General features: G+C 45.6%; 2 protein-coding genes across 32 annotated transcripts in view; one reads left to right on the top strand and one right to left on the bottom strand.

Annotated features, from left to right (window-relative positions):
* The window catches only part of MCM5 (minichromosome maintenance complex component 5), a 239,306-nt gene that overhangs the window by 116,034 nt on the left and 96,064 nt on the right, over positions 1 to 27,208 (top strand). The window lies entirely within an intron of this gene.
* RBFOX2 (RNA binding fox-1 homolog 2) overlaps positions 4,910 to 27,208 on the bottom strand; it is a 169,123-nt gene continuing 146,824 nt past the window's right edge. For 9 of the 31 annotated variants that reach the window (XM_079305278.1, XM_079305295.1, XM_079305289.1 and 6 more), the window contains 5 exons: positions 26,199 to 26,331; positions 18,254 to 18,296; positions 13,301 to 13,389; positions 12,320 to 12,392; positions 4,910 to 11,241 (listed from right to left, as the gene is read on the bottom strand). In XM_079305278.1, coding sequence (XP_079161404.1) covers positions 11,197 to 11,241; positions 12,320 to 12,392; positions 13,301 to 13,389; positions 18,254 to 18,296; positions 26,199 to 26,331 — 383 coding nt within the window. In that variant the 3' untranslated portion in view covers positions 4,910 to 11,196. The other 22 variants (XM_079305283.1, XM_079305296.1, XM_079305291.1 and 19 more) reach the window with 15 other exon arrangements.

Genomic DNA, 27,208 nt, shown 5'->3' with positions numbered 1-27,208 from the left:
CTGCACATGCAGAATTGCTGAGGTCTCAGCCTTGGCAGTGCCCATAAGGATGCTCCTGTTCCTCTAGAGCCTCTCAGCTGTGAGGATCCCCTGCAAGGGGACAGGAAGTCACAAAAAGACACAGGATGATCAATATTTCACATTTTCCCAAAGGAAACCAGAGTTAAAATCCACCTGCCTCTGGGCAGCTCCAAGTAGAGCTGGACACTGCTACATCACAGGGACAAAGTGGCTGCTGGCTCTGCACCATGACCACTCAGTACATGTCCTTGGTGCCATCAGTCACCAGCAGAGAGAGGGATGCTCAGCCAAGGTGTTTCTCAAAGGACCCCTTTGTTTTGGTCAAGATGTTTTATTTCTAGTGGAGGGCTTGGGGAAAGGCAGTTCTCAGGGACTTGCAAGTAGGATGAGGGCATGCCAGAGACAGGCAAGACTCCAGAGTGTATTTCCCCTCAACCCTGCAGTAACTCCAGGTATTTGCTCTTTTCAAGTCAAAGCTATCTGAGAGCCCAGAGCTGAAGAGATATTTTGCAGAGCTGCTCAGTGACCCGAGTTGCTGAGCTGGGCCCTGCCTGGCCTCCCCTCCAGAGCTAAAAACCCTCTCAACCATGGCAGGACCTGGATCTCAACCAGGGAGGAGTCAGCTTCACCACAGCTGTCATCTCCAATGCTTCAAGGCTGTCTCACCCACTCTGACCCCCTGAAGTGTGTCAGCCTCACCTCTCCAGACCTCTGGATGCACCTGCTCTCAGCTCAGTGCTGCTCACATCACACTGTTAGTGGGGAGCAAAGGGTCATTTCTGTTCCTTTACCACAAACCCCAGTGCAGGTCCCCCAAGAAGAAATAGAGTTTTATCCTTGGGTCACAGCTCTGCAGCCAGCTCAGGCCACTGTGCAAGTTCAATGCACACCAGCTTTTCCCCAACTCTGATTTTTTTCATTTTCTCCCCAAACTTTTCAATCAGCCCCCACAAAACAGAAGCTTTGTGCAAAATTTGCACAGTTCTCCCTTTTCCTTTCTCACCTTCAAGCCCTGCGGCCGAGTGGGAGCACGTTGACACTGGGGTGAGCCCAAATGCCTCCCCAGCCCCTTGTGCTGTGGCACAGGCATCTGCAGCTGCCCTGGGCTGGGCGAGGGCGCGGGGACACGTGAGCCGCGCTCGGCCGAGAGCGAGGAGCTATTTCTGGAGCCGCTCTTCCCGCGGAGCAGAAGCGGCAGGACGCAGAAGCGCTGACCGAAAAAGAAAAGCCCCGGTGTTTCGAAGGGGAAGCGAGGTTTCCCAGCCTCCCGCCGGGAAGGACAGGCGACATCCCTGCACAAATAAGAGAGGACTGCAGCGCTCAGTGGCAGCAGGGCTCCAGAGGAGCTCAAAGGCTACTTCAGCAAGACCGTAAACACGCCAGATCTGCTGTTGTTGCAGAGCTCCGTGAAATCGGCGATGTCTGAGCGGAGTTCAGCCGGAGAGCGCTGGTGCTATAAAAAACAAAGTGACTTTGGGCTTTGACGCTTCCTCCTGACACACAAAAAGGTGATTTGTGATTCAAAAGACAGGGAATTTATCATCAAAAGGAGCTGGGACAGAGCTCAGTGTTTACACTTGGAAGAACAAGACAGGCACCAAGAGCAGATATATTTATACTCATCCATTAATAAAAGAAGCCAAGTCAACCATACCTTTGAGCTAAAGTTAGAGCACAGCACTCTGCATGTCCTTAAAAAGGCAAGAAAGTTTCCACAAACTGGGACAGCTGCTCCCAGTGCCGGCTCTGTGCATCTCCTCCTTGGCACTCCGGCTGAGATGTGCTGCAGCAGGAAAGGGGCCAAACACGGCAAGGCTTCTCCAAGTGGGAAGGCTGACTCCTACAGTCTGGTCACAGGCTGGTGGCCACTGCATCTCAGGAGCCAAAGAGTGCCTGCTGCACCATCAGAGACCTGCAGGAGACAACTGCCTCTTGCCAGAAACAAAAATTGTCCAGTTTCGGCTCCAGTATTCTCATTCCTTCACACAAGGCAGGACCTTTCTCCTCTGCTGCAGGTGACATGGGGGAATGCTGGGCTTGGCACACTCAGACTGGCCCTGTGGGCAAGGACTTGGTTTGTGGGGCTGCCTCTGCCAACCAGCAAAGGGAAGAGGAGCAGCAAAAGGTTCCAGGTCTGGGCCAAAGGGTCAGTGCAAGCCCAAAGTGAACAGAGAGCACCTGGGACAGAGGATGGTCCATCTGCAGTGAGGGCTGGATGGTGCAAATTACTGGAAGCTCCCGGATTAGTATTTGGCACTCAGAAATGCTTTAGAAATCACTAATTGCAGCAAGTTCCTTAACCTACAGCTATGGCTGGAGTTGTCTGGCCTCACCTGCTGTGTGCTGGGGAATGTTACGCCAATTGGCAGGAAAGACAGGGAAAAGTCAGCTCTCTGTTCCTTGGGAGGTGCTTCTAGAAAGCAATCAATTATCTTTCCTGACAAATAACAGATGAGCTCTCACAGTTGTTTTCCTGTTTCCCTTCTCTTCCCCCACCCAGTTCCAGCCCTCAAACCATGCTGGAAGCATCAGGAGCCAGCACTGGACATGCTATGCCAGAAATGATTGCTTTTCAGGCAAACTGAGAGCAATCACAAAAAATACATCTTGTCTAAATCAAAGTTAAGCACATTGCAGTTTTTCTTCTCCTCACCTCAGTGAAACAGCTGCAAGCAACAACCAAGCCCAGCTGCACAGAGAAGGAAAACAGCTGAGGGCACACAGAGAAGCAGGGGTCACCTCTCACCTCCCAGGACACGCTGAAGTTGTTGGCACTACAGAATGCATTTCCCCTCTGAGCTCATGCTGAAGATGCTACAGTTCCATGAACTTGACTGACTTTTGAGCACTAGATGGCCTCCACAGATCTCTTCCAACCCAAATTATTCAACAACTTTGCACTTTCTGCATAAAGACAGAAAGAGGGCATGCAAATAACTCTTCCTCCCACACCAGCTGCTAAGCTAAACTCTCCTTTCAAAGGGATGCTCAGGCTGCCGTCTCTGAGCCAGTACAGTCAATAGAAGTCCAGCAGCAAAATCTTGACAAGTCAGCTTTGCTACTGGCACAGGGATCAGGACTTCCTCCTGAGCTTTTGGGTCAAGTCTCCTGATGCATCTTGTCAGTGCCAGCCTAAGATGCAGCCTTAGCAGTCACACAAACCTCACCCTTGAGCTCTCCTGCAAACTCAGTTTGCATTCATAACTCATTTCAATGTGATTCAAATGCTTTCCAGCAAACATTACATTTATTGACTGCATCCCACCCTGCAGCAGGCAGGCACAGCTGTGTGGCACCAATATTCTTGCTCAGCAGCCACTCTGGTGGACCCTGGGCTGACACCATACCCTGTGGCACAGAGCCCATGCCCAGGGTATTGCCAAACCCTCTCCCCAGATCCTTCCTGATGACAGTGGCACTGCACTCTCAGGTGATGCCATGCACACACATAGAAACAAGCACCATGGCTCATGATCTGCTGTGACTAGTGTGATTTGTCTATTACTTACTACAATTATTTACAGCTTATAGAAAGGGGGGATGTATTAAATCAGCCATGTGCTTCCTCAGCTAGCTTGCAGTGCATTCAGAGAACCTCTACTTCCTTTGGTGGGCTCTACTTTGGACAAAGCACATTGAGCAATGCTGAGTATTACAAGACTTTTCTGACTAATTAGTGAATTCCAGGATGAGCCATTTTACAGCTTTGCCTTGAAATGAGGGGTAGGCTGGAAAACCTAGAGTTCCTATGCTGTGCCTCTGGAGCCTGCCTCTGCAGTACCTTTCTCCCAGCACAGCAGAGCTTCTTTTCAAGACCTTTCCCATTTCCACTGATGCAGAATCCCTTAACCAGCTTTTCTTCCACAATTATTCAGCCCTGATTTCCAAGCATCTAATTTTAGCAGTCACTGTTGAACATCCTCTTGAGTTATTGTTAGAATGAAATGAGGATCATCTGACAGGAACATATCCTTGGTAAATACTGGGAAGGAATGCTTAAGGAGCTAGCACACCTTCCTGCATCATAATCAACAATCCTACTGCCCAGGGACACACCTTATCCCACTCTTTTTGTTCCTGGTACCTTGCATTTCAAAAAGCAATTAAAGCACCAGCCTCAACTGTACTAGGCATATTTGGCTGTATCACTTTGCTCAGTTATTGTTTCAATAATCACTTCCAATTAGCCACAGGGATTTATTATTTGCTATTTTTAGGATCTTTTAGGCACCTGATTACACAGATCTATATTTGCATTACATCTTTCACTGGAGGATTTGCAAGTACTACATAGAATGCGAATGAATTTCTGCCTGTCTGCAGTAATACTCCTTTTACAGGCAGGACAAGGGGGGCAGTGATTACAAGATGTGTCCAAACTCCCAGAGGAAATTTACACTGACACAGGAACCCCAGCTTCCAGTTGTGTGTGTTAGCTATTAAACCTGTGCTAACACAGATGGAGCAAGGTTGGCCACACAGGCACTGAAGGAAATGCTGATATGTAATTTCAAATGGTTGTCTCTCCTTCCACACTAACAGGCTCAAACACCAACTAGGCTTGGAGAGAAAACAAACAAAAAAAACCCCAAAAGGCTTCTTACCAATACCAAACAATTGGCCCTTTTCTGCTAATAAGCAGCAATGGGAAAGAATGGCAGGGGAAGGTGTAGATTTTCTGAGAGGCTGGTATAGGAACAGATGGGGCTGGGATTTTGTCAGCATGACTTGCCAAGGCTTCACCCTTTATCACTGTTAAGAAGATCCAATCTCCCAGTTCGTTCTTCACACCAGCTTCCCTTCTTTGTGTTTTACCTGCCAGGGTGATGCACCAGCAAAATTCATCCAGATGTACTGAAAAACAGACAACACAGGGGAGCCAGCAGACTGGTGTTTCTCTCTTTTATTTAAAAACAGTGCTTCATTACCATTTGCAAAGGGTTAGGAAGGGTTTCCCCCCTTGCTTAGAGTTTATAAAAGCCAGCAACATGATCAATAATTTATACACATGGATAGTAATACAAAAAAAAAGGAATAAAAGCTAAAGATCTAACTACTCCAACCTTCACAATTCCAGCTACTTGATAATAATAGGAATAACCCAATGAATACTGTATGGTCTGAAAGCTACTATACAATATGATACTTAACGAGGGAGGGCGGGAAGTTAAAGGCTGTCACAAAGCCCTGGGATGCAGATACTGCTTCTCCAGAGTCAGCAGGGAAATGGGACCCTGGGCAAGCGGCTCGGGCGTCCTAGGAAATGCTCCGGGGGAGGGAGCGCGTCCCGCGGGAACACGCCCTGCTCCCCGGCGGTACCTGGCCATGGGAGGTGCTGGGGACACTGCGAGAAGGGGCAAGTCACTGCTGCCACCGGAGGCGCTGTGGCATCTCAGCCTCGCACTGGAAATCTCCAAGTCTCAGAATTTTGAGATCAGCCTGTGAGGTCAGTAAAATACTCCACCAGCTCTGTATCGCTCTACAGCCCTGGTTCTCATTTGCTATCAGCCCCAGGTTCTAGCTCCAGCTATTTACAAGCAGGATTTATCATATTAAAAAAAAAATAAAATCCAAAAACCAAACAAAGTCTAACAAAACCCCCAAACAAACAAAAAAATACCCAATAAAAGAAAACAAAACCAAATCATATCCCCTGGGGTAGAAGAGGATGCTTTTGTCACTTGATAATGCAGCCAAATTGAGCTGCCAAAACTACAACACTCGCACACACAAAATACTGTGAACAGAAAAAAAAAAATAGAAAAACATGACCAGAACCGAGACTACTAAAGTGGGAGGCCTGATTTCTGGAATTTACTTCTCAGGGAAGCAACATGCCCCTCCACCAGCAAAGAACTGCAAATCTGGCAAGAGATTTATTGACCCACTTCAGAACATCAACAAAAATTTAAAAAGAAACATTCTAAGATTAACAGGCATTTTGCTGACTCTGACTGCCAGCCAAATGACTATCTCAGTGGACGGCTTTAGACACCAGCAATCTCCTGGTGAAATCAGGCAAGGTTTTTGATGATGCATTCCTGCTCTACCATGAGTTGAGAGGCAGCATGGGAAGCTGGTCTCCAGCACAAGCCTGGGCCAGCTGCAGCCCGTGGCCCCAAGAGGATGAGCACAGGCAGCACTGGCAGCCCCAGCAAGAAGCGTCCCCCAGGGTCAGCTGTGGCAACAGAGGTGGGACTTGGCCATCCCGAGTCCCGTTCAGGCTGCCATTGATGCAGGCACTGCAGAGGGACAGGGGCTCTCCTGACAACTCCTGGCTGGAGCAAAGCACGCCAGGCAGAAACCCCACAGCCTCCTTGCAAAGGGCCCCATTTCACACTGGCTGTCAGACTCCTGCTTGCCTTGTTGACTGGAGTTTTCATTGTAGAAGAGAAGTTTACTGGGGTTGGAGGGCAGAGAGGGCAATCAGTAAGGTGGGGATGGAGGGAACGGGCTTTTCAGACATTAACATCACCAAAAATAGTGTTTTATGCAACAAAGAATCAAGTCTCACTGGTGTATACTACAAAATGTTTGACATTATCCAAGAGCATGTCAAAATTAAAAACACAAAGAAGTTTACATTGGATGTTCATCTTGTTCACTAGGTTGGTTCCCCCCCCCTCCTATTTTAAAACAGTGCAAACAGGTAAAACACTTTAAAAATTACCCCTCTACACCAAGGACAGCATTCCCCCACCCTGCCAGGCTGGAGGGTCACAAGCAGCAGGCCCTCTGCCAGGCTGCCTGTGTGCTTTCCCTTTGGAGCTAGACTCAGCAAAAGCATCCCCCAGAGCTGTTGTTCGGGTTTCCCTTTATTAAATTCCTAAGTGCTCCCCAAACCTGTTTTCCACTTGCCTCCATCTTCATGGCTAGGATGGGAAGATACAAACAGGGATGGGCTGGGGAAAAACATGGATAGAACTGGGAGGCTCTGCTCTGTATTCCCCACTGATGGAGCTCTGGGTGCTGAAATTGAAAGCCCAGCAGCCAGTGTCTCTTTTCAGGCAGGGAAAAGGCTTCATTAACCGTTCCACAACCAGCACTTGGGCCAGCTACTCAGAAAACCTTCCTCAGCTCTTGCTGTACACTTCATATCCATGGATCTCAAAACAGGTAAGAACAGGGGATAAACTCCAACTTCACTTTAGGGACGGGGAAGCGAAGTCTAAAGTAGCGACACGACTGCCCCACAGGGACCCTTGAGGGGTCACTGACAGAGCCCTGTCTGAAACTCAGGTCTCAGACTGCAGAGCCAGTGCTCCTCGCTGGGCAGGTCTGCTCCCTCTCAGGCACTGGAACAGCCAAGCCACAGCTATCTTTAAACATGGCTTTGTCTATTGGAACTCATGACACAGGATCCACCTAGCTGCTTAACCTGGGAAAAGCTGGCTATAGTAGGCTCATACCGAGCTCCCCATTGCCTCCAGGTCCTGTCATGGCTTTTCTTAGAAAAGCTAACCCACCTACAACAGTGCAGCCTCCCACTCATGGGGACCAGGACAACAGTTTGCTAACGTGCTGGGCATCAATACAACTTATTCCCAGTAGAGAATATGCTATACCAGTAAAAGTTACTTTATACCAGCACAACTGTAATTGCAAGGAAATACAGACCAGCACATTAAATAAACCAACTCTTCAAACCAAAATTTCATCAATACATCATCATGTGCTGGGTGGACCTATTGCAAGACAGTACAAACAGTTACACTTAAAGATACATTTTTTTCTCTGCATCAAGAGGAATCCCAGATGCCACCAGACTAGAAGGTGACAAACAGCAAGCTATTTGCCAGGCTGCCTGTGCAGTTTCCCTCAGAAAGCCAAACCCTGCTTTGCAAGGGACCTGTGGCTGCAGATCCATCGCACGGACAAGCATTAGCTGTCATCATTCTAATAAGCCAGGGCCCAGTTCAATTTATTAAACTTAATTTTGCATAGGGAGATAGAGGCTTTGTCCTCACTTCTTCAGAAGATGGATATAGCCACACCTTGGCTACTCTGAAAGCATCTCTAGCCAGTTCATAACACATCAGAGTGAAACTGGAGCTGTTGTTCGCCAACAGGGAAGAAAGGCTGAAGAGCTCTCCTGTCACGGCACAACACTCACTCAAGAAACCTTGCCATGCAAGTTTTTGGGAGGTCTGGTGCTTTGGACACCTGGAACCAGTGAGTTACCCTGGCTCCCAACCATGCAAGTGTCCTGGTGTCCCCTCTGCAGCTCAATGCTGGGGCTATCAGCAAGCTCCCTCAGGGGATCTTGCAGCATCAGCTATGGAGCCACAGGGACATTGGCTGCTTAGTGCACCAGAGGAGCCCAGCAGGGAGGGACCAGAGCAGGCCAGGCTCGGATACAGGAGGAATCAGGCTGGATGGTCTGAACAGGTATTACTCGGAGATGGGGGGACACGGCCCCCCAAAGGTTGGGTGCTTCTGCACTAAACCCCTCACATTCCTAATATACTTGGGCGGGCTGAAGCTGCCATGCATAGACTCTGCCAGGAGGCAGAAGGGGGGTGGCCTCTCTGGGAGCAGGGAGGCCAAGTGGCAGGGAGGGATTGCAGGTGGCACTGCCAGGGCAGGGGAGGGCACTCAGGGAGGGAGAACCTGGCTTTGGGGAGCCGCAGTCAGAACCAGCTGAACTGGATGTGGGAGAGGGGCAGGGAGGAGCAGCTGCCCCAGGAGGGCTCTGCAGATGCTCCTGGGCTCACAGCCTGAGGAACTGCCTGCAGGAAGGGAAGGGACAGCCTCGGTCAGGCCCTCCATCCACAGCAGGGAGAACAAGTCCACTAGAGGCTTTTGCTGCATCCCAGCTCCACAAGTCCCCTGGCTGCTCTGCAGTGGAAATACTCCCCTTGAATATGACTCTACCACAAGTCCTCCCTCTTCTACCCCAACTCAGGCAGTAAAAGCCCCCAAACACCCCAAGTCTCCCTAATTTCCTAGATTTTGTGAAAGCCCCAACACCCTGTTCTCCCCCTCCCTTATTTTCAAGCTAAAATATTTATATACAAACAACAAAAAAAATTGTCATAACAGCAACAAACCAAACTTTGGCTTGGAAAAAAAAAAAAAAAAAGAGAGTAAAAAAACCAACAATAAAACCAGAAAAAAAAAAAAAAAGGTGGCCAACAGGCTGGCAGTTTGGTGTCCCCTTTATCTATCTATTCCTCCAGAAAATCAATAACTTCAGGATATCTAGCTTAACTAATGGTGTCCCCATACTTCCCATTTGAGGTGCCTCCGCTCTGCTGTGCAGAGAGGCTCCATGTATCACTGGGGAAGAGCAAAAAAAGTGTGTTTGTGTGTGGCTGGACCAGACACCTCCCCAGGAGCGGGACCTCTGCTTGCTGACGCTGCTTAGTGTAAAATGCAGGAATTTTCCTATTCGGTGCCAGCGGTGGATGGAAAAGCAGGTGTTCGACAGGAGATGGAGAGGCTCCCCCAACAAATCCACTCTAAGCTGCCTTTCTGAGGGCAGTGGCTCACCCCAGCACCAATCCATGGAGTCGAGGCAGCCTGGTACAATTACACTTCTGCATCTCTCCAGCATGCGGTTAGAGCCTGCCTCCGACCACTGGGATTACTGGGAGCACTCTAGGAGCCAGCAGCTGAACAGGGAGGTCTGGAAAGCAGCAACTCTGCATCACATCACAGCTCACAGTCTTTTAAGTGTGCTGTCTTTGAAACACAGCAAATTCTCTGTCTGTGAGAGCAGAAGAGAGATGGTCTTGGGAGTTGTGGAGCCCTTGGCTAAATAGTTTCTATCCTTCCAAGTCTTCTAATATGTAGTGTCTATATGGATTCAGCAGACCAGGTGCACAACTTTTAGTGAGAAGCTGGGCAAAACAAACCCAGGGGCTCCAATGCAGCTACGGAAGGGCCTGAAATAGCTTGTGGAAGGAAGGTTCCTATGAATTCAGGGCTTGCACGAACTGCTTCTGCCAGATACAAAACTACTTCAGGATCACATTTAGATATAAAAGATCCTCTTCCCCCACACAAACGCACATGCTTGTCCCTCACCTCGAGAAGCTTATGCGTGACTGGTTTCTCCTCACTGACGTTATTTGAAATAGATTACTTGCAGAAGCACCTAAGCAGCCCAGGATGAACAGGAGCAGAGCCCTCGCACGCTGCGCCTCAGAGCGTGTGCCATGCTCGACTCTTCTGCTCGCTTTCTTCCCCTGCAAGGCTGCAGCTGCTTCACCTCCTCAAGTTTAATCACTTGCTGTCCACAACAGAGGTACTCTGCATGATCCTGCACTGCATCTGCCACTCCTCGAGGAATGAAGGGGAGGAAAGGGACAGCAAGAGAGAAAGATCTTCAAAAGGAGGAATGAAAACTATGCCAATTACAGCCACCTGCAGCAGACAAAAATCAGCGAGTAAAAGTTCTGTGTGTGAGGAAAAACATCATCCTCATCCAAAACTCCTTTCAAAGTCTTGTCCCCTATAGAGCAGGTAGCAGCTGAAGTCTTTGGGCAGGTTGAGGGACTCTTCTCTTGCGAAGTCTAAAATTCTGACACTGCTGAAACTGTCACAAACCTGTGCGCGTCAGATGGTGATAGAAACAAGGAAAGTCTCTGCATTTCCCCCATTTCCAAAGGTAAATCACTATTTCCCACCAGCATTCAGGTCCCAGCTAGAGCCAAAGAGTGCTTCCTTCTGCAGACCAGAAACACGGCAGGTGGAAACTTCTCCCTCACGTCCTCCTGCCTCACAGGCACCAAGCACCAGACCCAGGGAAGTCACTCTGTCTGCGTGTTCCTGATTAATTGCATGATATCAGTTTCTAACAGCTTTCCTTATCACTAATCGCCTTTTCCGTGATTGGTAGGATAAGCTATGCACCAACATACAGACACGGAAATGCATTATTTTTACCACAGTTAAAAAAACCCCAAAAATAAAATCAAAAAACAAACAAACAACAACAACAAAAAAAAAGCACGATCTTTGGAACAAAAGAATTAAAGGCAGAAATTTAAAGGAAAAAAAATACATATTCAAAGAACATAGTGAGGTATAAAAAAGTATTTTCTCTTTTGTTTTTTTTTTTTTTGTTTTTCCTCCTCGACTTGCTATAGAGTTCCTCTACTAGTAAATATTGCAATAGCCAGGCCTCATGAACTGGGGGGGCTGTCCCACTTGCAGGGGGCTCACGTCACTTCAGTAGGGGGCAAATCGGCTGTAGCCACCTCGGTATAAACTCGCCTGTAGAAACAAAATGGGAGAAGGTTGTTAGGAGGAGAACTGTGAAGACATACCCAGGACAGCACCCAAATACTTTCTGGAAGGACCTGTCCTGGCACTGACCCACCACCATCAGCACCTCTAAGAAGCAAGAGAGAACTCTGCCTGCAAAACCAAAGATGTGGCTCAGGAGGGCATGCTTGTGGCCAGCCAGCTGGAGGTGAAGTTTGGCAAGTCTTGGTGGAAGGGAATTCAGTACCAGAGAGGGGACTCACCAGTCCTAATCTCAAGCCAGTTGTCCAGGCTGCCTTTATAGACTGTGGAGACCAGGACTTCTAGGATGCTCTTCACCTCACCTCAAGGTAAAGGTCTAAAATAGATATGATGACTGGGTATCCTAGAAGTACCTGTTTTTCCCTAATTGACCCTAAAGAGAATCCACATAATGAGCTGAGGCTGAAATGGAGGTGCTACACTGCAGATATCTATTTTTAGGTGTCTTTTTCTCTGAGCACATTTGTATTCCAGCCTATGCAACAACACAGATACTGAGCTGGCTAGCAGATGGGCAAGCATGTGTTTTCAGCAAGCTGCTCCACTCCCCTCTGATGCCAGCATACCTCATCCTGCCCTTGTGTAACTACTGCTGGCAAGCAGGACATCGCATCCTTCCACTAGTGCAGGAGGGAACCCAGTGAAGCAGCTTTGATGAAAGATGGCACAAGAACAACTTATTCCCTTGCTTCCTAGAACTGAAAATGGCAAGAAAGGGTACCCTGAATCTCTAACTATTGCTGATTTTTGCTCTATGTATCACCTCAATACAATTCAACAACAGTGTTCTGGCTCCTGGGAGTTCTGTTTGCTTTTCATTTTTCATTGATGATGTGCAAGACCAAATAGTAACCAGTCTCCTACAGCCTGGTTCCTTTCTTAGTGCATACACAGATATGAATGGGGAAGAACTGGGAACCCAGCACTGTGGACCTGCTCCCTCAACAAAGACATTTTTCTGGGTGAGGTTTCATTGCACGATACCCAGTGGCTGTTCCCCTTGCTGGAAAATGAGAAACAGCACAAGAAAGAAAATCCCACTTACCACAGCGCCAACTCCGTAGCTAGCGGCAGGGGCAAGGGCATGGTAAGGATCTGCTGTGTACACCCTGCCATAACTAAAGAGAGGGAGAAAAGATATAAAAAGAAAAAAAAAAAAGTCACTTGAGTGGGGCAGAGAATCAGCTGTCTGACCACAGGTAATGGAAGCAGCAGCATGCCCCTGCACACACATGTATGCATCCATGCACACCAGGCACACAGGCAGCTCCTCTGCAGAGAGATCCTATGGGCATGCTGCCATGCATTGGATGAGATGGGTGAGAGAACGGCGTGCCAGGAGGAAGGTGGCACACACCATGAGCCTGACCTGCAGGGAAGAGGTCAGCACCTTTGAAATGTCAGCTAGTGCATCCCTTACCTTTGGGTGATTGCATGATGCAATTAGGGAGGAGAGTGACTGCTAGCAGTAGTGCTACTGGCAGCACAGTAACAGCTGCTAAATGGAAAGCAGTGAGGGATTCTCCACTATGAGAGGAGTATAAACTTTAATGTGCTGGGATTAAACATGGCCTTGCTGCACAGGCAATGAAAAATCTTCAGGCAAGCACTCTGATGAAGACAATCCTTTCTATCTATCCAGATGCATGTTAAAGCATCCTAGAGCACTGCATGAGCTTCTACTTTACGATGGGGAAACAAACACACCACCTAGTGAGTAAGTAACCTGCCCAAAGCCAGATCTCTGACTCTGAGGCAGTAACCATGCTGCCTGCTTTGTGCAGAGGAGTGTCACAAGGACAGGGAAGAGGCCAGGATTTGTGCCAGCTCACACACGAGGGCAATACTGTCCGGGAGCAGAGACAAACCGTGCATTCAAGTCTTCCGTGTTGGGCAGTGCATGCACGCGCATGCGAGTGCAGGTAAGACAGAGAAATGGGGGAAAGAAGCAGAAGTTCTGTGATGGATCAGTGCTCCTTGAATCCCTGAGCACAGCAAGCCCCATGGACACCTCTCCCTTACATACCCATCGCTGTAAGCTGCTGCAGCGGCTGCAGCGGCTGTGGCTGCTGTTGCAGTAGCAGGCTGTGCATATCTGTAGGCTGCATATCCACCCTGCAGGAGAGAAGAGAACTGACTTTACAGATACCTGTCCACCCATGCAGAGCATAAAAAAAACTTCAAAAAAGTCACACACATCACAAGGAGAGGAAGTGTTTCAAACTGCATCAGCTCCCATGTCATGTCTATCACAAGCATCACACATTAAGTCACGTATATTCCTTTCCTTAGAGGGACCAGGGAGGCCTTTCCATTACCCTCTTTAGCAAAAGGATTGCTCTAAAGGAAGGCTGAGCATTGTTATAACCCTACAGAAGATGCAATCTGGTGTGGATGAAATGGAAACCAGGAAAGACCTGGAATCTTGTATGCGAGGTAATTTTTATGGCCCCTTCCTCTTAAGGAGGGGAAATCAAAGGTAGACACTTTCTATGAAGTATTTTAGAAAGGGGATCATTCAGAGAAATTCCTACTTTTTTTTTTTTACCCTCTTTCTTTTACAGCCAGGAAAACCCAAAGGGCTAGAATTTAATTGGGTCCACAAGTGCAAAAGTATCAATAGCCAGAGAAGGTGAAAAGCAATCAGGAAAAGATGGTCAGAAAAGACAGTCCCTGGTGGTTTCAAGGCTGTCAACAAGCAAACCAATATTGAGGCCAACCAGACTGTTCTCCCCTCCCCTCCATATGAGGAAACAGGTCAAGGGAAAGTATGCCAGAACAGTCTGTTCTGCTGCTGTATTTCTGCCCATGCTACACACCTGTAGCAAAGGTGATCAGAGGTAGTTACTAAAATTGTACTTAACAGCTGTGTTGTCAAAATGTGAATTCTGACTCAGAGAAGACCTGTGAGCCTCCTCCTGGAACTCCCCAAGGAGCTCTTGGGGCAGAGCAAGGCCTGCCTGTACTGGAAGACCAAGGCCAGGGACAAAGGTGGCACAGCAGGCAGCAAACAGGGCTCTGAAGCCCTGGTTAGATCTTTATTGTATTTCTTAACACAATTTTTTTAAAAAGGGGGTGATGGCTTGGTTAAAGGAACCATAGTTTTGACTTTCTAGAAACACGAGTCATTAAAAAATCAGAAAATTCCAGATTGCTTCTGGATTCTTTTAAATTTTTTTTTCCTTTTTCTTCCAATTGACATTTCAGGGTTTGAAGGACCAGAAGGCAGAGTTAGGCTCTTCACCTCCAGAATCAGCTCAACACACCTCTACCACTTCTTCCCTATATATCTTTTGCATACATATAAGTGAGAGTACAAGATCAGCTCCACTACAGAACTGTGTCTTTGCTCAACAGTGCTCAGTCTGGACCTGGGCAGCTTTTAAATTTGAAGTAATGATTTTAATATTGGTTTCTTTTGTGTGGCCTGCATTAGCCCTATGAAGGCTAATGTGCTATCCAAAACATATTTGCAGACCCTTTCCTACTCCAGAGAAAAAACAGACTTTCAGCCTCTTCAATATTTTAGTTAACAGGAGAAAAAGCAACACAGATCTACATCTGTGAAAACATCACGACACGGGCTGGAAATGTTACAGTTTAACCCTTTTAACTTCACCTGGCTGTTTCAAATCTTACATTTTGGACTGAAAGTTTGGGCATGTTTAGCTTGGTTTTGCCATGCTATTATTGCACCACCGTGTAAAACATGACAGAGGCAAGAGGAATGAGCTGCAGCCTCCTCATTAACCTCACCAAATTAAGATAAAACTTTGTATCAATGCAATTGTAGTATTGCCCTTAGGCTGTGAGCTTCCCAAATTTTTGGTCTGTCACTTGGGCACAGTGTAGGAGGCTTTTCTCCAGGCATACCCTCCACAGGGCTGCCCTCAGAGTGCACTCTTGATTCCCACTCTGCCCCACACTTCCATACTTGCCAGTCACATTTCAGACCAGAAGTTACTTCAAATGTGCCTGGTACATACTCTGAACATGACAGCAAGATGCAGTTTGAAACCAAAAATGCTTATCATATAATTCTCTTTTAACTCATGTCTCTCATAAAGGAAAACGAAACAGAAACAAACCAAAACAAAAAACAAAACAAAAGAAAAAAAAATAATAAAGAAGAAGAAAAGAAGGGTTGGAATCAGGTGTGGGAGGGGGGAATGGAGTAACATTTATTAATCAAAATTAAAAACTAAGCATGCTGACATCTGGAGCTAGAACAACCAGCAAAGTCACCACGTTCAGACTCATATTGGCTAGTTCTATCTATCCCAGCATTCTCTTGGGACAGCAGTTCGCCCTAGGCTCTACCACAAGCTCAGTGAAGTACACAGCCTCAAGTACTAGAGCGTGCAGCCACAACAACCTGCTATTACAGAAACAGTCAGTCACCACTGGAGTTAACATTCCAACCTTAACGAGTCCCGCAGCACCCCCCCTCGCCCCCCATGGCTCCCACCCCAGCCCTGTCCCACACCACAATGTTAATAATTATAACAAGCAATAACCCATCTGTTATATCAGAGAAGGGAACAGAGACTCCACTGAGAGATTTAGAGCGGGATGTTAACATTTCTTCAGTCAACTGCACAACAAACAAAAAAAATAACAAAACAAAACAAAAAAAAACAGGAGAAATAATTCATTGGAGAAATGAAGTTAAGAAATAGCTGACGTGTATTGCTTTTTAACCATGCACTGATGCAAAATTGAAGCTACTGGTTATTTTAAAAAGGAAAATTAAAAAAAAAAAATAAATCTCAGGATAGAGGTACACACGTACAGGCAGACCTGCTCATTTCAAAGCAATCTGCAAAGTTTACTTATGTGTACTTCAAATAAAACCAAAAATGGGGATCATAATGGTCATGGTGCATTCCTGTCATAGGAGCAATGAGCGTGGACAGCTGGGAGATTTCTGAGACGGGGATGTATTTAGCATGACCAGCAGGTCCAAATACACCAAAATAGGGTGAAGGGAAGAGGAAGAACTGTTGCAACTATACTTTGTTTTTTCATAAATCCTTTCACCAAGCTCTGGGATCATACAGAGCAGAAACTGTATAGGTTGCCTTACCCAGCTGATGCTCCTGTTCTCCATAACCCAGGATCCATCTATATAATTCAATAAATGCATCTAACACCTGTTAAGTTTGTCCAATGCACCAGATACTTTCTCCTGATATTCCTGTTCCACAAAACTTGTAAGTGATATGCAGAGCTCATCCACAAGCTCAGCTGCAGGGTCCTACGACCCCTAGTGACTTCTGGTGCCACCTACTTCAGGTAGTCCAGGAAATATAAATTATAACAGCATAGAGCATCTGCAACCACAGCAACAAAGTAAAAAAAAAAATGTATTTCCAAATGAAAGAAATAATTTATTAAAAAAAAAAAGGAAAAAAAGAAAAAAAAAAAAAAAGGTCCTGATCAGCTTCAACACATTCCTTCAGTGCCACAGCCAAACTGCAACAGAAGAAGCCACTGAGTGGCATAGTGCCTGAAACTCCCCCTCTACCTATTCGATTCCACAGGGACAGGTTACCCATACAGGTTCAGGTTTTTAAAATCTTTAGTCTCATTTCAAAAATAAATGTGGCTGAGCTTCTTGCAAAGATGTTGTATCAGAGAGGTTTCTATCAATGGGGCAGTTTAATTACTGCCTGCATAAGGAAATGGGAACTAGTGAGAAGGCTTATGCATTTTTACTGGGCATTAAAAACAACCAAAAGAACTGTGTAAATCCAGATTGGGCCTTTTTGGTACAGACTTTTGGATTGTCTGGGGAGCATGTGAGAGAAATGAACACCAGCCTAAATGCTGCTTATCTTTCTTTTCTCTGTCTATCAGCTTTCCAGTCTTGCTGGGGCTATGCTGGATCCTTTTCCCCATGTACTGCTTGAGCCTACAGACCTGAGCTGTCAAACAGCTTGGGTTTGAACAAAAGCTCAAAATTTGAAAATTACTCTTCTGTGATGTTACTGTCCTTGGCTCATCAAAAAAGCAATATTTTCTTTTAAATTCCTTCTTTAACATTAGATGACAGCTTTTTCAGTATTGTCTTATATTTTCTGAAATAAGACAAACATGGAAAAACAACATATACAGGAAGCCGCAATCCCTACTAAAGCAGCATTCCAATTACTGAGTGTGTTAATGAGAACTGATTAGCATTTTATAAAGTTCAGCTCAAGTAAATCTTCGCCTCCATTCTTCAAGTCCATATCAGGTGATCAATCCAACGAGGAAGAGGAAATCCAAAACTTACTATGCCAGTGTGGTATAAACCTCCCTTTTCTTTTTCCCTTCCTGCCTTAGAAGGGCAGACAAAGTATGTCACTGCCCTCTTTAGTCCAAAGAGCCTTTCTGCCCCTAGGACACAAGTGTGTCCAAAACCTCGGAAAAATTAACTCATGGTACCAGTTAGGTACATTTTATTGCTTGCCAGGTTTAGGCAGCAAGCCCAATTTTAGGATCATTTATTTGTTATCTCTCAGATGTGTCTTCTCCACCCCTATATTTCCATGTAACAGAAGTTAAGAAGCAGAAAGGGCTAGAACCGCTTCTGGTATTTCTGTATTAGAAGGGTGGCATACGTGCACCAGGAATGAGCATGAATGAATTAGAAAAGGTGACAGGACAACGGTGTCCATTGCAGCAGGTGCTTCTACATGGTAATGGGACAAGCATGACCTTGTTAACCCTTCCACTGAATTCAAGTTTTGTTGGTTTTTAGTTTTTTGTTGGTTTTTGTTTGGTTTTTTTATTTTGAGTGAAACGCCACTTGGTATGAAATCTGGACACACGCCACCCTGCTACAGCAGGGGCTTGGCTCACACGTGAGTCTGCGCTGCTCTAAAAAAGCCTCTGTTCCCATCTCTAATGTGGTGCTGGAATGGTTAGTATAATTCAGTTTTTTCCACTGCAATCCACAATCTGATTGGTTGGCAGGTCACACTGGCACTCCTACCTGAGGTATTTTAGCGCTAATGATTGGTTCCTGTAAGACTATTCTATAACAGAACACAGGAAGAGCAGTTCAAAAAAACACAGCTGTGGAAAGAAACAATCATACAAACAGCCCACAGCGGGGCTCACCAGCCTTTTCTTTCCAGTGGATGCAAGCACGCTTTTCACAGGCAGGAGCAGTCTTGGCACGGGTGGGTTTGTTTGGGTTTCCCTCCCCACCACCCAGATTGACCCCATTGTAGAAGAAAGATAACCTTTCTTATGATCCGAAATGAAGCCCTCTGCATCCTGGGGCAGGTTGTTTTATCAATTCAGGTGTCTTGCCAGAGTGGGACGCATCCAACAACAGATGGAATGCCTTCTTCACAGAAGAAATGGCTAGCAGGATGGTTGCCCCAGGAAAGAAAAAAGGAGTGAGGAAAAGGAGGAGGAGGAAAATGAGAAATCGGTGCATAGCATAGATGCAGAAAAAGCAGCCCAAACTTGGGGCACTTCCCTTTCATCTCGCCTACCATTAACCACTCCCTGACAGCTCAGCTCCTCTCCACAATCCTACAGACTCAGAAGTCTTAAGAGAACCTCTATTTAACTTCCCCTAGTCCTAACTGAAGTATCCTCTGCCATATCTTCCAGAATCTCGGTCAACCTAGCACAGCAACCAGAGGGATGGAAGCACTGCAGTGAAAAGCAGAACAAATCACTGAGACATGGGGAGACTGAAATCATTCCACCTGTGCCAAGCAAATTATTTGGAAGGGCAACTTCACATTTGGATAATAGTAACTTTTTCCTGAGCTCCATTGGAGGGCTCTGGCCAGCAATAACATAGGAAAAAGTACCACCATCTACTTTGATGCAGTCTTCTATCATCCTGCTTTCTGACAGTGACACTGCTGCCACCAACAGCAAAGCCATCAGAAATCCACCTAAACGGCTCAAACCTGACCTGGGGGCTTGGCTTTGTGGGTACTGCTCTGCAGCACCAAGTGGTTACAGGTATTCTTCACTGCTGCAGTTTCTGTCCTTACATGTTAAATAAGGCTCTCCTTCCCAACAAAAGCTCTGAAGGAGCTTTCTCAAAAAGAAATAGGGAGTAACCCTGGCCAGTCTTCCCTTTCAACATGGCAGACTTTTATGTGCCACACTCTGTGGGAAGAGGCACTAAGCACCATTCATTTACTTGGTTACTTGCCATAGCCAAGTCAGTGTCTGCAAAGGTAGTGTTTTAGGAGTGAGGCAGGAAAACCCAGAACCTTCTGTAGTCCTTGACACAGCTTTATAAAGAAACACTTGACTAGGCAGATCAATCTTTAAGGGACTGCACGCACGATAGTACAGGGAAGAGTGGAAGAATGCATGCAGTTCTCTCTGTCTCAGAGAGCACATCTTCCAACTGCTGTACCTGGGCTGGAAAATGCACTTGTCCAGAATTTGATCCTCCATATAAGCCAACAAAATCCAAAAGCTGGTCCATCCATTATCCTGAGTCTAACCCCAGGGTCCTCCTTATAAATGTCAGGAATAGCACCTTCAAAGGAGCAGGAATGTGAAAGTCATGGTGACTATACAAACCTTCCCAGCTCCAGAGAGCTATGACCTACAATACCACAACTGGGAACTCTGACAAAGCCAGGCAGGCCACGAGTTGCAGTGGCAGTTGTGGCCCTGAACATTTTTGCTTTCAAAGGCAAGCTCCTGCTCTGCAACAGCTCTCCCTTGGAGAGGAAAGCACTTTTCTCACTGGGCAGTTCAAATACCTCCATCCACAACCCACCTATGTAGACACAGACACCCTGGAGAGTTGCAATACAGACTGACTGGGTATGACAAAGACAATGACAGGACAGTCTCCCATGGTATCACAGCTAATTCCCAAACAGGAGGAGGCTGCTGACTCTTCTAACCGAACATCTCCACATATTTGTACTTCACAATTCCCTGAAGAGGCGAGAGAATCTAGCCTATTTAGGTGCCATTCCTACCAGCAAAATGAGATGTCAGATTTCACTCTAGCATCTCAGCCTCCATTTTTAATCAGTCCCAGTGTCTTCCCCAAAGGGATAATCTCCACATCCCAGTGGCACATGAACATTTTTAAACATACAACTTGTTCAGTGTCGTGTGGGCTGCACAAATCAAACCTGAAAGGGCCCCAAGAGGGAAGAGAAAGGGGAGGGAAGAGGGGGAGAAGGAAAGGGAAGGTCTGAGGCTAAACCAGTCCTGTTATTTTTATATCCAAATTATGTAAATGAGAGAAGTGTTGAGAGAAATTTCAATTTGCTAATCATCTCTCAGGTTGATTAGTACCAGTGTGCATGTGGGGGACAGGACACCCAATAAACTGACCCTGGAATGATCAGGAAACCCAAAGGCTTAGGTCTTGCACCCAGGGGCAAGCGCAGTGACAGAGAAGCATGCTTGCATTCCTAAATATATAAATATATATATCCACAAGGAAGAAGAAAATTAAAGTAAATGATATTTTAAAAATCAAACCAAACCAAACGAACAAACCGAAAGAAAAAGAAAAGAAAACAAAAAAAGGCTGGCTTGTCAGGGGTTGGGGACAAGAAGGCTCCGGTGTGTGTACTTACATAGAGGTCAGCACCGTAAAATCCGTCCTGGTAAACCACACTGCAGAAAATCCACACAAAAACAAAACAAAAAAACAAAACAAAAAAAAAACAAACAAAAAACAAAAGAACAGAAAACACATTCCGGTTATTGAGGACGGCAGCATGCACATGCGTTTTACACAGGCAGGTGATGTATGAATCCACAACCTGGGCTTTTGGCAGGAGCAAATCAGCAAGAGAATGTGTGTGCGCACGCACGGCTCCAAGTCATCTTCCATGGCATGCAAAGGGGGAAGGGGTGGGCAGAGGGGGAGACAGTATGCGAAGGAGAGAGGGAGGGGAGCCACCATCTTGTACAGCAAATATTGACTCAAAAAGATCTGACGTCCTGAAGAGAGACACAAGGGTTTAGAAACCTCCACTCTGGTTATTCTCCTGGAATGATTTTAGGTACCCCCTAAAACACATGGAAACGTTGGCTTCATGAAGTGGGCTTGTGAAATTGAGGAGCCCCTCACAGAAGGCATCCCACAGGGGCAGGAGTCAACCTATGTCAGGAAGTGTGGTTCAGAGACTTGTGCCTGATTACATTTTTCAGGCTTTCCAGGGCTGCATGACTTTTGTTTCTGACATCCATACATCACCTGCTTTTACCCTGCACATTAGACATGCGATAAGATTTGGCTGATCACACAAGCATGCAAAGTATTATTATTCAGCATCTTAAAGAACCGATGCAACACCTCAGGAAAACAAGTCAATCAATTCTGATCAAAGTAAACACAGAGAAATGTAATTGAAAAGAAAAAACCAAAAATACCCACAATGCATTGCTTTCACAAGCAGAGATAATGAGCTAAAAAGGTTAGGTGACTGATCCAAGATCCGAAAATTGAAAGGTGCAGTGGGAGTCCCTGGTAGTAATGACTTATTCCATAGCAGAGAGGAGCGATTGGAAGGGTTTCCATGGGATGGTGCTTTTTCTGCTTTAAGCCATAGTTTTGTTTCTCTCAGAACTTCAAGCACAGAAACTGTTAAACAGAGCCTGGGGTTCCCAGATAGCTGCTCTTACCAGAGCATTCACTAGCGTAAGACTACACAGCTCACTCTGGGGACAGGGATTGGGGAAGGATGAGGAAGGAAGAGAGGGGATGCCCTCCCACCCATTTGAGTTCAGCGTGTGCTTCACATACTGAGGAATTTCCTCCAGCTTTGTCCTCTGAAGAGTTCCACACAAACTTGCTCAAGGCTTTAAAAGCATTAACCCCACCATCTGTGATGTTCATGGATCTGATGTGCATGACTTACCCATAGCATTAAGGAAAAACAAGGTATGGAACACTAGCTATTCTTTTGACTATCATTTTTTACTCATCAGATGGAATGTGAAATGCTGCCAAGAGCCTGCCACCCTCAGACACCCACCTATTGTAAGGCACACACACACAAAAAAAGCCCAGCAGATCTTGCCAAAATTCTGCATGCTATTACTAAAAAAATAAAACAAAAAAAAAAATCTTGCAGTGTTAGCTACTGCTTGGATAATTTAGTCTTGCTGCCTTCCCCAGGAAAAGTACACTCCATTCCCAATGGACAAAGTTACTGTAGTCTCCAAGAGCGCTGGGAGCAGGTATGAAGATAGAGACCCTTGTTAGAGGAAGAGGGGAGCCACTTCAGCAGGGAGAAGCAGGCCATAAGATCATGTTTGTTGAAGCTAAATTTTTACAACCACATAACAAAGAGTTTGGCTCCTGGGGCAGTGACTTACATTGCTGGGTTCTCTATCTAGGACCAGGAGTGTTTTAGCAGTGATACTCCACCTGCTCCTGCAGGAAAGGCAAATGCACGACAGAGGAAGTGACTTGGTTTATGAACAGGTTAGCAGTTTTAACAGTTATTCCAAACACAATCAGTTGGATGAACATAAGCATTACCACATTGGATCAGGCCACTATTTCTGTCAGCAAGAGATGCTAGCATCAGCTCTCCAGAGAAAACTGCAAGGAACACTAATAACAGGTAAGAGTAAGACTTCCTGGATCCAAACACCCAAACATACATGAATCCTCTCCTTTAGTTATGCTTTGACTGACATCAACTTCCGGGGCTGAAATTTAGCAGAGTTTATTTATATCGTAGAATATCCGTATTTGAGATTCTTAATGCTAGCAAAAACTGAGAGGATTCCTACATCTGAGAACCACATTCTGGTTATGTAGCTTGACCAGAAGTATAAAACAGTCTGGCAGCCAGTCAAATCTTGGTGCAATCTGTAAAAAGCCTACTAGCTAAGCTAAAACACATCCAAGGGAAAAAGAAATAAGCTGGTTTTGTAAAGTAGCCAGCATATCATTTAGGTGTATCAACAGCTGACTGTTGTAAAAGGAACAAAAAAATACTTCAAACCCTCAAAGCTCTCTGCTGCCCTGTATCTAGTCTCCTATCTACTTTGGCTTCAAATCAGTGAATCTCATATATATTTATGCTTCTAGATGAAATTATTATTTACTATGGCAAGCCTATTCCTCACATTAAACCCTATTTAATGACCATGCACAAGTCAATGACTAACCTACAGTTTGAGAAATAAAATTTATCAAGCTCATTTCGCTTTGAGAGTTTTACAGTAGGTGAGTTTTTTTCAGACTGTCTAGATTCTTACAGCTTTTGGTCTGAAGTGTTATTTGTTAGCACTTTCATTTAAAAGCGTGGCTGCTACAAATCAGGGCAATATTCCAGTACAGTTTTCACTCGTGCTATATATCAGAGATTATAATGTCTCCTTATTTCCACCAAGTGGCACCTCAGTTAAAACTGCAGGTTGCATTAGTGTTCAAAGTCAGGTTTAGGTGACTATCTAACATCACCTCCAACAGTCCAAGCAGTTCTGGAAAACAACCATAGCCATACGTAAGTATGGGCATTCCACATATGCATTAGCAAATCTTGAGTTCTTAAAATAAATATTAAAATTATTAAGAACTATGATTTCTTGCACCTTCCTCTGGTTTAGCACTTGACACTGACAAAACTTATTCTAACCTGGATGGCGCTCAGGTCTGATCCAGTATGGCAATACCAATGAGCTTTTATTAATCTACATTCTGTATTTTTAAAATTCTGCTAAGCTCTCAAATGCAGTGATACCATTAAGTTTTGTAACTTAAAACTTAAACACCACTGAAGTTTGTGAAAACCAATTCCTTCTATCAAGTTTGAGTTAACCTGCAGCTTACTTTACTGTCTTCTTCCACATTACTCACTATGTCTTGGTCATTCATGTTGCTGACTGATCCTATGGTGTCATCTTTCCACTGGCCAGGAAGAAAGTAACCGATGGAGGGGAAGGTGTCAGGAAGGTGTGCCTGTCCCTGACACCATGGAGATCAACAGTGCCCACATGGAGTGGCAGCTGTCCTACAGGTTACTGCAATAGGAATTGAATAGCACATTTTGTATTATTCCACTAGGAATCAAATTTGTTCTACTAAGTATCTCGCAGAGACTCAGATTATGATGACAAAAAAAACCACCAGTAATAGTTAATTATATCCCAGTGCTTGGGACTAGGGACAGTTCTGGGCCTCTGTGATTCTGCCTTGCTTACTGGTGCCCTCTCAGTGTTTACTAGGTAGAATGCTGCCCATGAAGACATGGGATCAGTCAGCAGGGTCAGAAAAATTCAGTGTCATACCAGCAAACACAGACATGAGATGGTATTTGGAAGGGCTAATCATTGGAGCCTGGCCCATATTTCAAATGAAAAGAAACCTTTTCGATGGGACTCAGGCTGGATTTACATCAAAGACAAAGCCCTCCCAGTGCCCCACTTGTGACAGCCTCTGGTGAGGAATGCTCTAGCTCTTACTCCCAGGGCTGAAAAGCACATTCCCCCTCCCTGGTGCAAATATTGCACGTTCTGCTGGATGGCAGCACTTAGCTCAGTTTTGCTGCCTTGTTTCACGTGGAGCACTCCCCAGTAAAATTGGACTGGGACATTTTTAGAGCAATAGGCAAGTTGCAGGTCAGAGGCTATGGTCAGAAGATAGAGAATGTAAACTAGGTTTGGTGGCAAAAAAGTGGATTTGAAAACCCAGAAGAAACACCTTGTTCAGGTCAGTGTTCAGACAAGATGTTTCATTTAAAGTCTTCTGGAGAATTAAATAAAAACTTTGCCAAAATTGCCAAAGACAAAATCTGGACAGATACATGACCACGGCAGCTTGCTTCCTGCAGCTTCACTTTAAATATCAGACTAGATTCTAAAAGGGTCACAGTAGCTCTCATAACTTAACCTGCTACAGAAGGTATTGTGAGCTTATCCAGCATACATCAGGCCAGATCCCTGCACTGATGTGTATGGATTCCACTTTCCTTTTTAATAAAAGTTTTATGATTTTTTCTTCCGCTTTGGGCCTAGTGTAATGGAAAAGAAGGGCCAGTCCACATCTCTGTGTTGGAGGATTCGTTTCTATTCCTGTTCTTTCTGAGAACATTGCCTGGAAAATATGGCAAGTAGAACTCCAGAGATAAAATGATTAAAGCATCCTCAAAATCAGAAACATAAAAAAAAAAAACAAAAAAAAAAAAAAAACAAAAAAGAGAGACAGTTTGGAAGGGATTTGCTGATTTATCTGTCATTCCATCACATTTAAAGAAACCAACAAAAATCCAAAACAAAACTCACATACAGACCTAGTTCCCTCTACTTCTAAACTCCTTTGTAACAGCATTTTTTGCACTGCATTACTAGTGAAAATCTGAGGGCAAAGAATGCTAAGGCCACACATTTGCCATTGCTTCATTGCATTATCGTTCTCTCTACATCCCAAACTCTCCCAGTTTTAAATTAATGGACTTGATTAATCTTTGTTTTAAACCTTTTTAAACCGTCTCCAACAAAGAAAGCAAATCCATTGTGGGTAACTGGCTCTTCTGTGTCCTACTGCCAGATGGTGAGGCATGAAGGTAATGGATAATATTCCTCATTCCTGAATATGGAAACACAAATGGAGTGCAAAGAGCAGAACCTTTTCAGGAATTTTAGATCTTCTCTTTGTGTCCTTCTCAGTAGCACTATAACATTTTGGGTCAATGGATGATACATACCATATATAGACAAATTGAGAAATTATGAGAAGGAACCCATCAGCACTTTAAGCTGTTGTGAGTACTGAAAATTATTTCAGTCAAGAACTTCACACAGAAAAATTTAGATTTGCCCCCGCTGGATGCCATCACGTGCAGAATGCTCTGGCACTAGCACGATCTTGACTCTCACCATCCAGACAATTTTAGGGTGCTTTTGTTAACTGATTAGCTGTTTGACACGGTTGTGCAGAGCACTGTGCTCCTGTGACCAGTGCTTACCCTGGATAGGCAGGGATGGCCGTGGGAGGTACTGCCCGCACTGCCCCATACACCGTCCTTCCTCGGCCCCTCAGATGGGCGCCCCGAAATGCGGCGGCTGTGGTGGCTGCAGTTGGATAGGGGAAGCCTGGAACTATAAAGACAGACAAGGTGGAAGGTGAAAAAGATACAAGCTCCGACCCAGAGAACAGCCACCTGCTTCAAACAAAGTGACACAACAGCTCCACAGCGGTGGGACAATTGGCATCAATCCTGCAGAGGGACATGCTTATGACCCAGCAAGCATCCCATACATACTTCCTGCTACACCATGGCCTTTGGGGGAAGAAGGGTTGCAGAGAGGTTTGGCATGCAAGAGGTTAATGTTTTGGCATGCCTTACCCACCCCAAACAGGGCTCAAATCCCCCCACCTTTCGACACCGCCATGCAGTCCAGTTAGAGTCTGAGAAGCGCGGGGAGTTACTATCAATACAGCACGCAGTTCTTCCAAAACTGCAGAGGCTCTTTAAAATAATTTGTCAAGAGGCCCTTAAAGTCAACCAACTTACATCAGTCTCTTCCCTCCTTTCCCCTCCCACTCTTTGCCACCCAATCCTCTGTATGTTCATTTTAAAGCCTGAAAGACAAGATAGCCCATATAACAGCAGCAGCAATTTCCCATAAAGTGCCAGTTTACTGAGAGCCCACCTTCATTTAATAAGTGTGACCAACAACTGGCACCACATATAGCAATGCCTCTATTGTTATGCTTTAAACAGAAGTAAACTGGCTCGTGATCAAACTTTGTAAAACCTCAGAGGCATCTGTCACAAACAGACACTGAGCAGGAAGAAGTCCCAGGGCACAAACCCAACCCAGCATGCATCCAGGTGCATGCCACTAGGGACCCTGCAGTTTAGCAGCTTGTATAATATGTACTTTAGGGATTTGTCCGTTTGGTTTCTTCAATTTCAGAATGGGGAGGGGGGCAAGGGAATGGCCTATTCCTCACACACACCCTCCCCTTGTT

This window comes from Erithacus rubecula, assembly GCF_903797595.1.
Source record: "Erithacus rubecula genome assembly, chromosome: 4".
NCBI classification, from domain to species: Eukaryota; Metazoa; Chordata; class Aves; order Passeriformes; family Muscicapidae; genus Erithacus; species Erithacus rubecula.
Note: the sequence above shows the minus strand (reverse complement) of the source record. Positions and strands in the feature narration are given on the sequence as shown.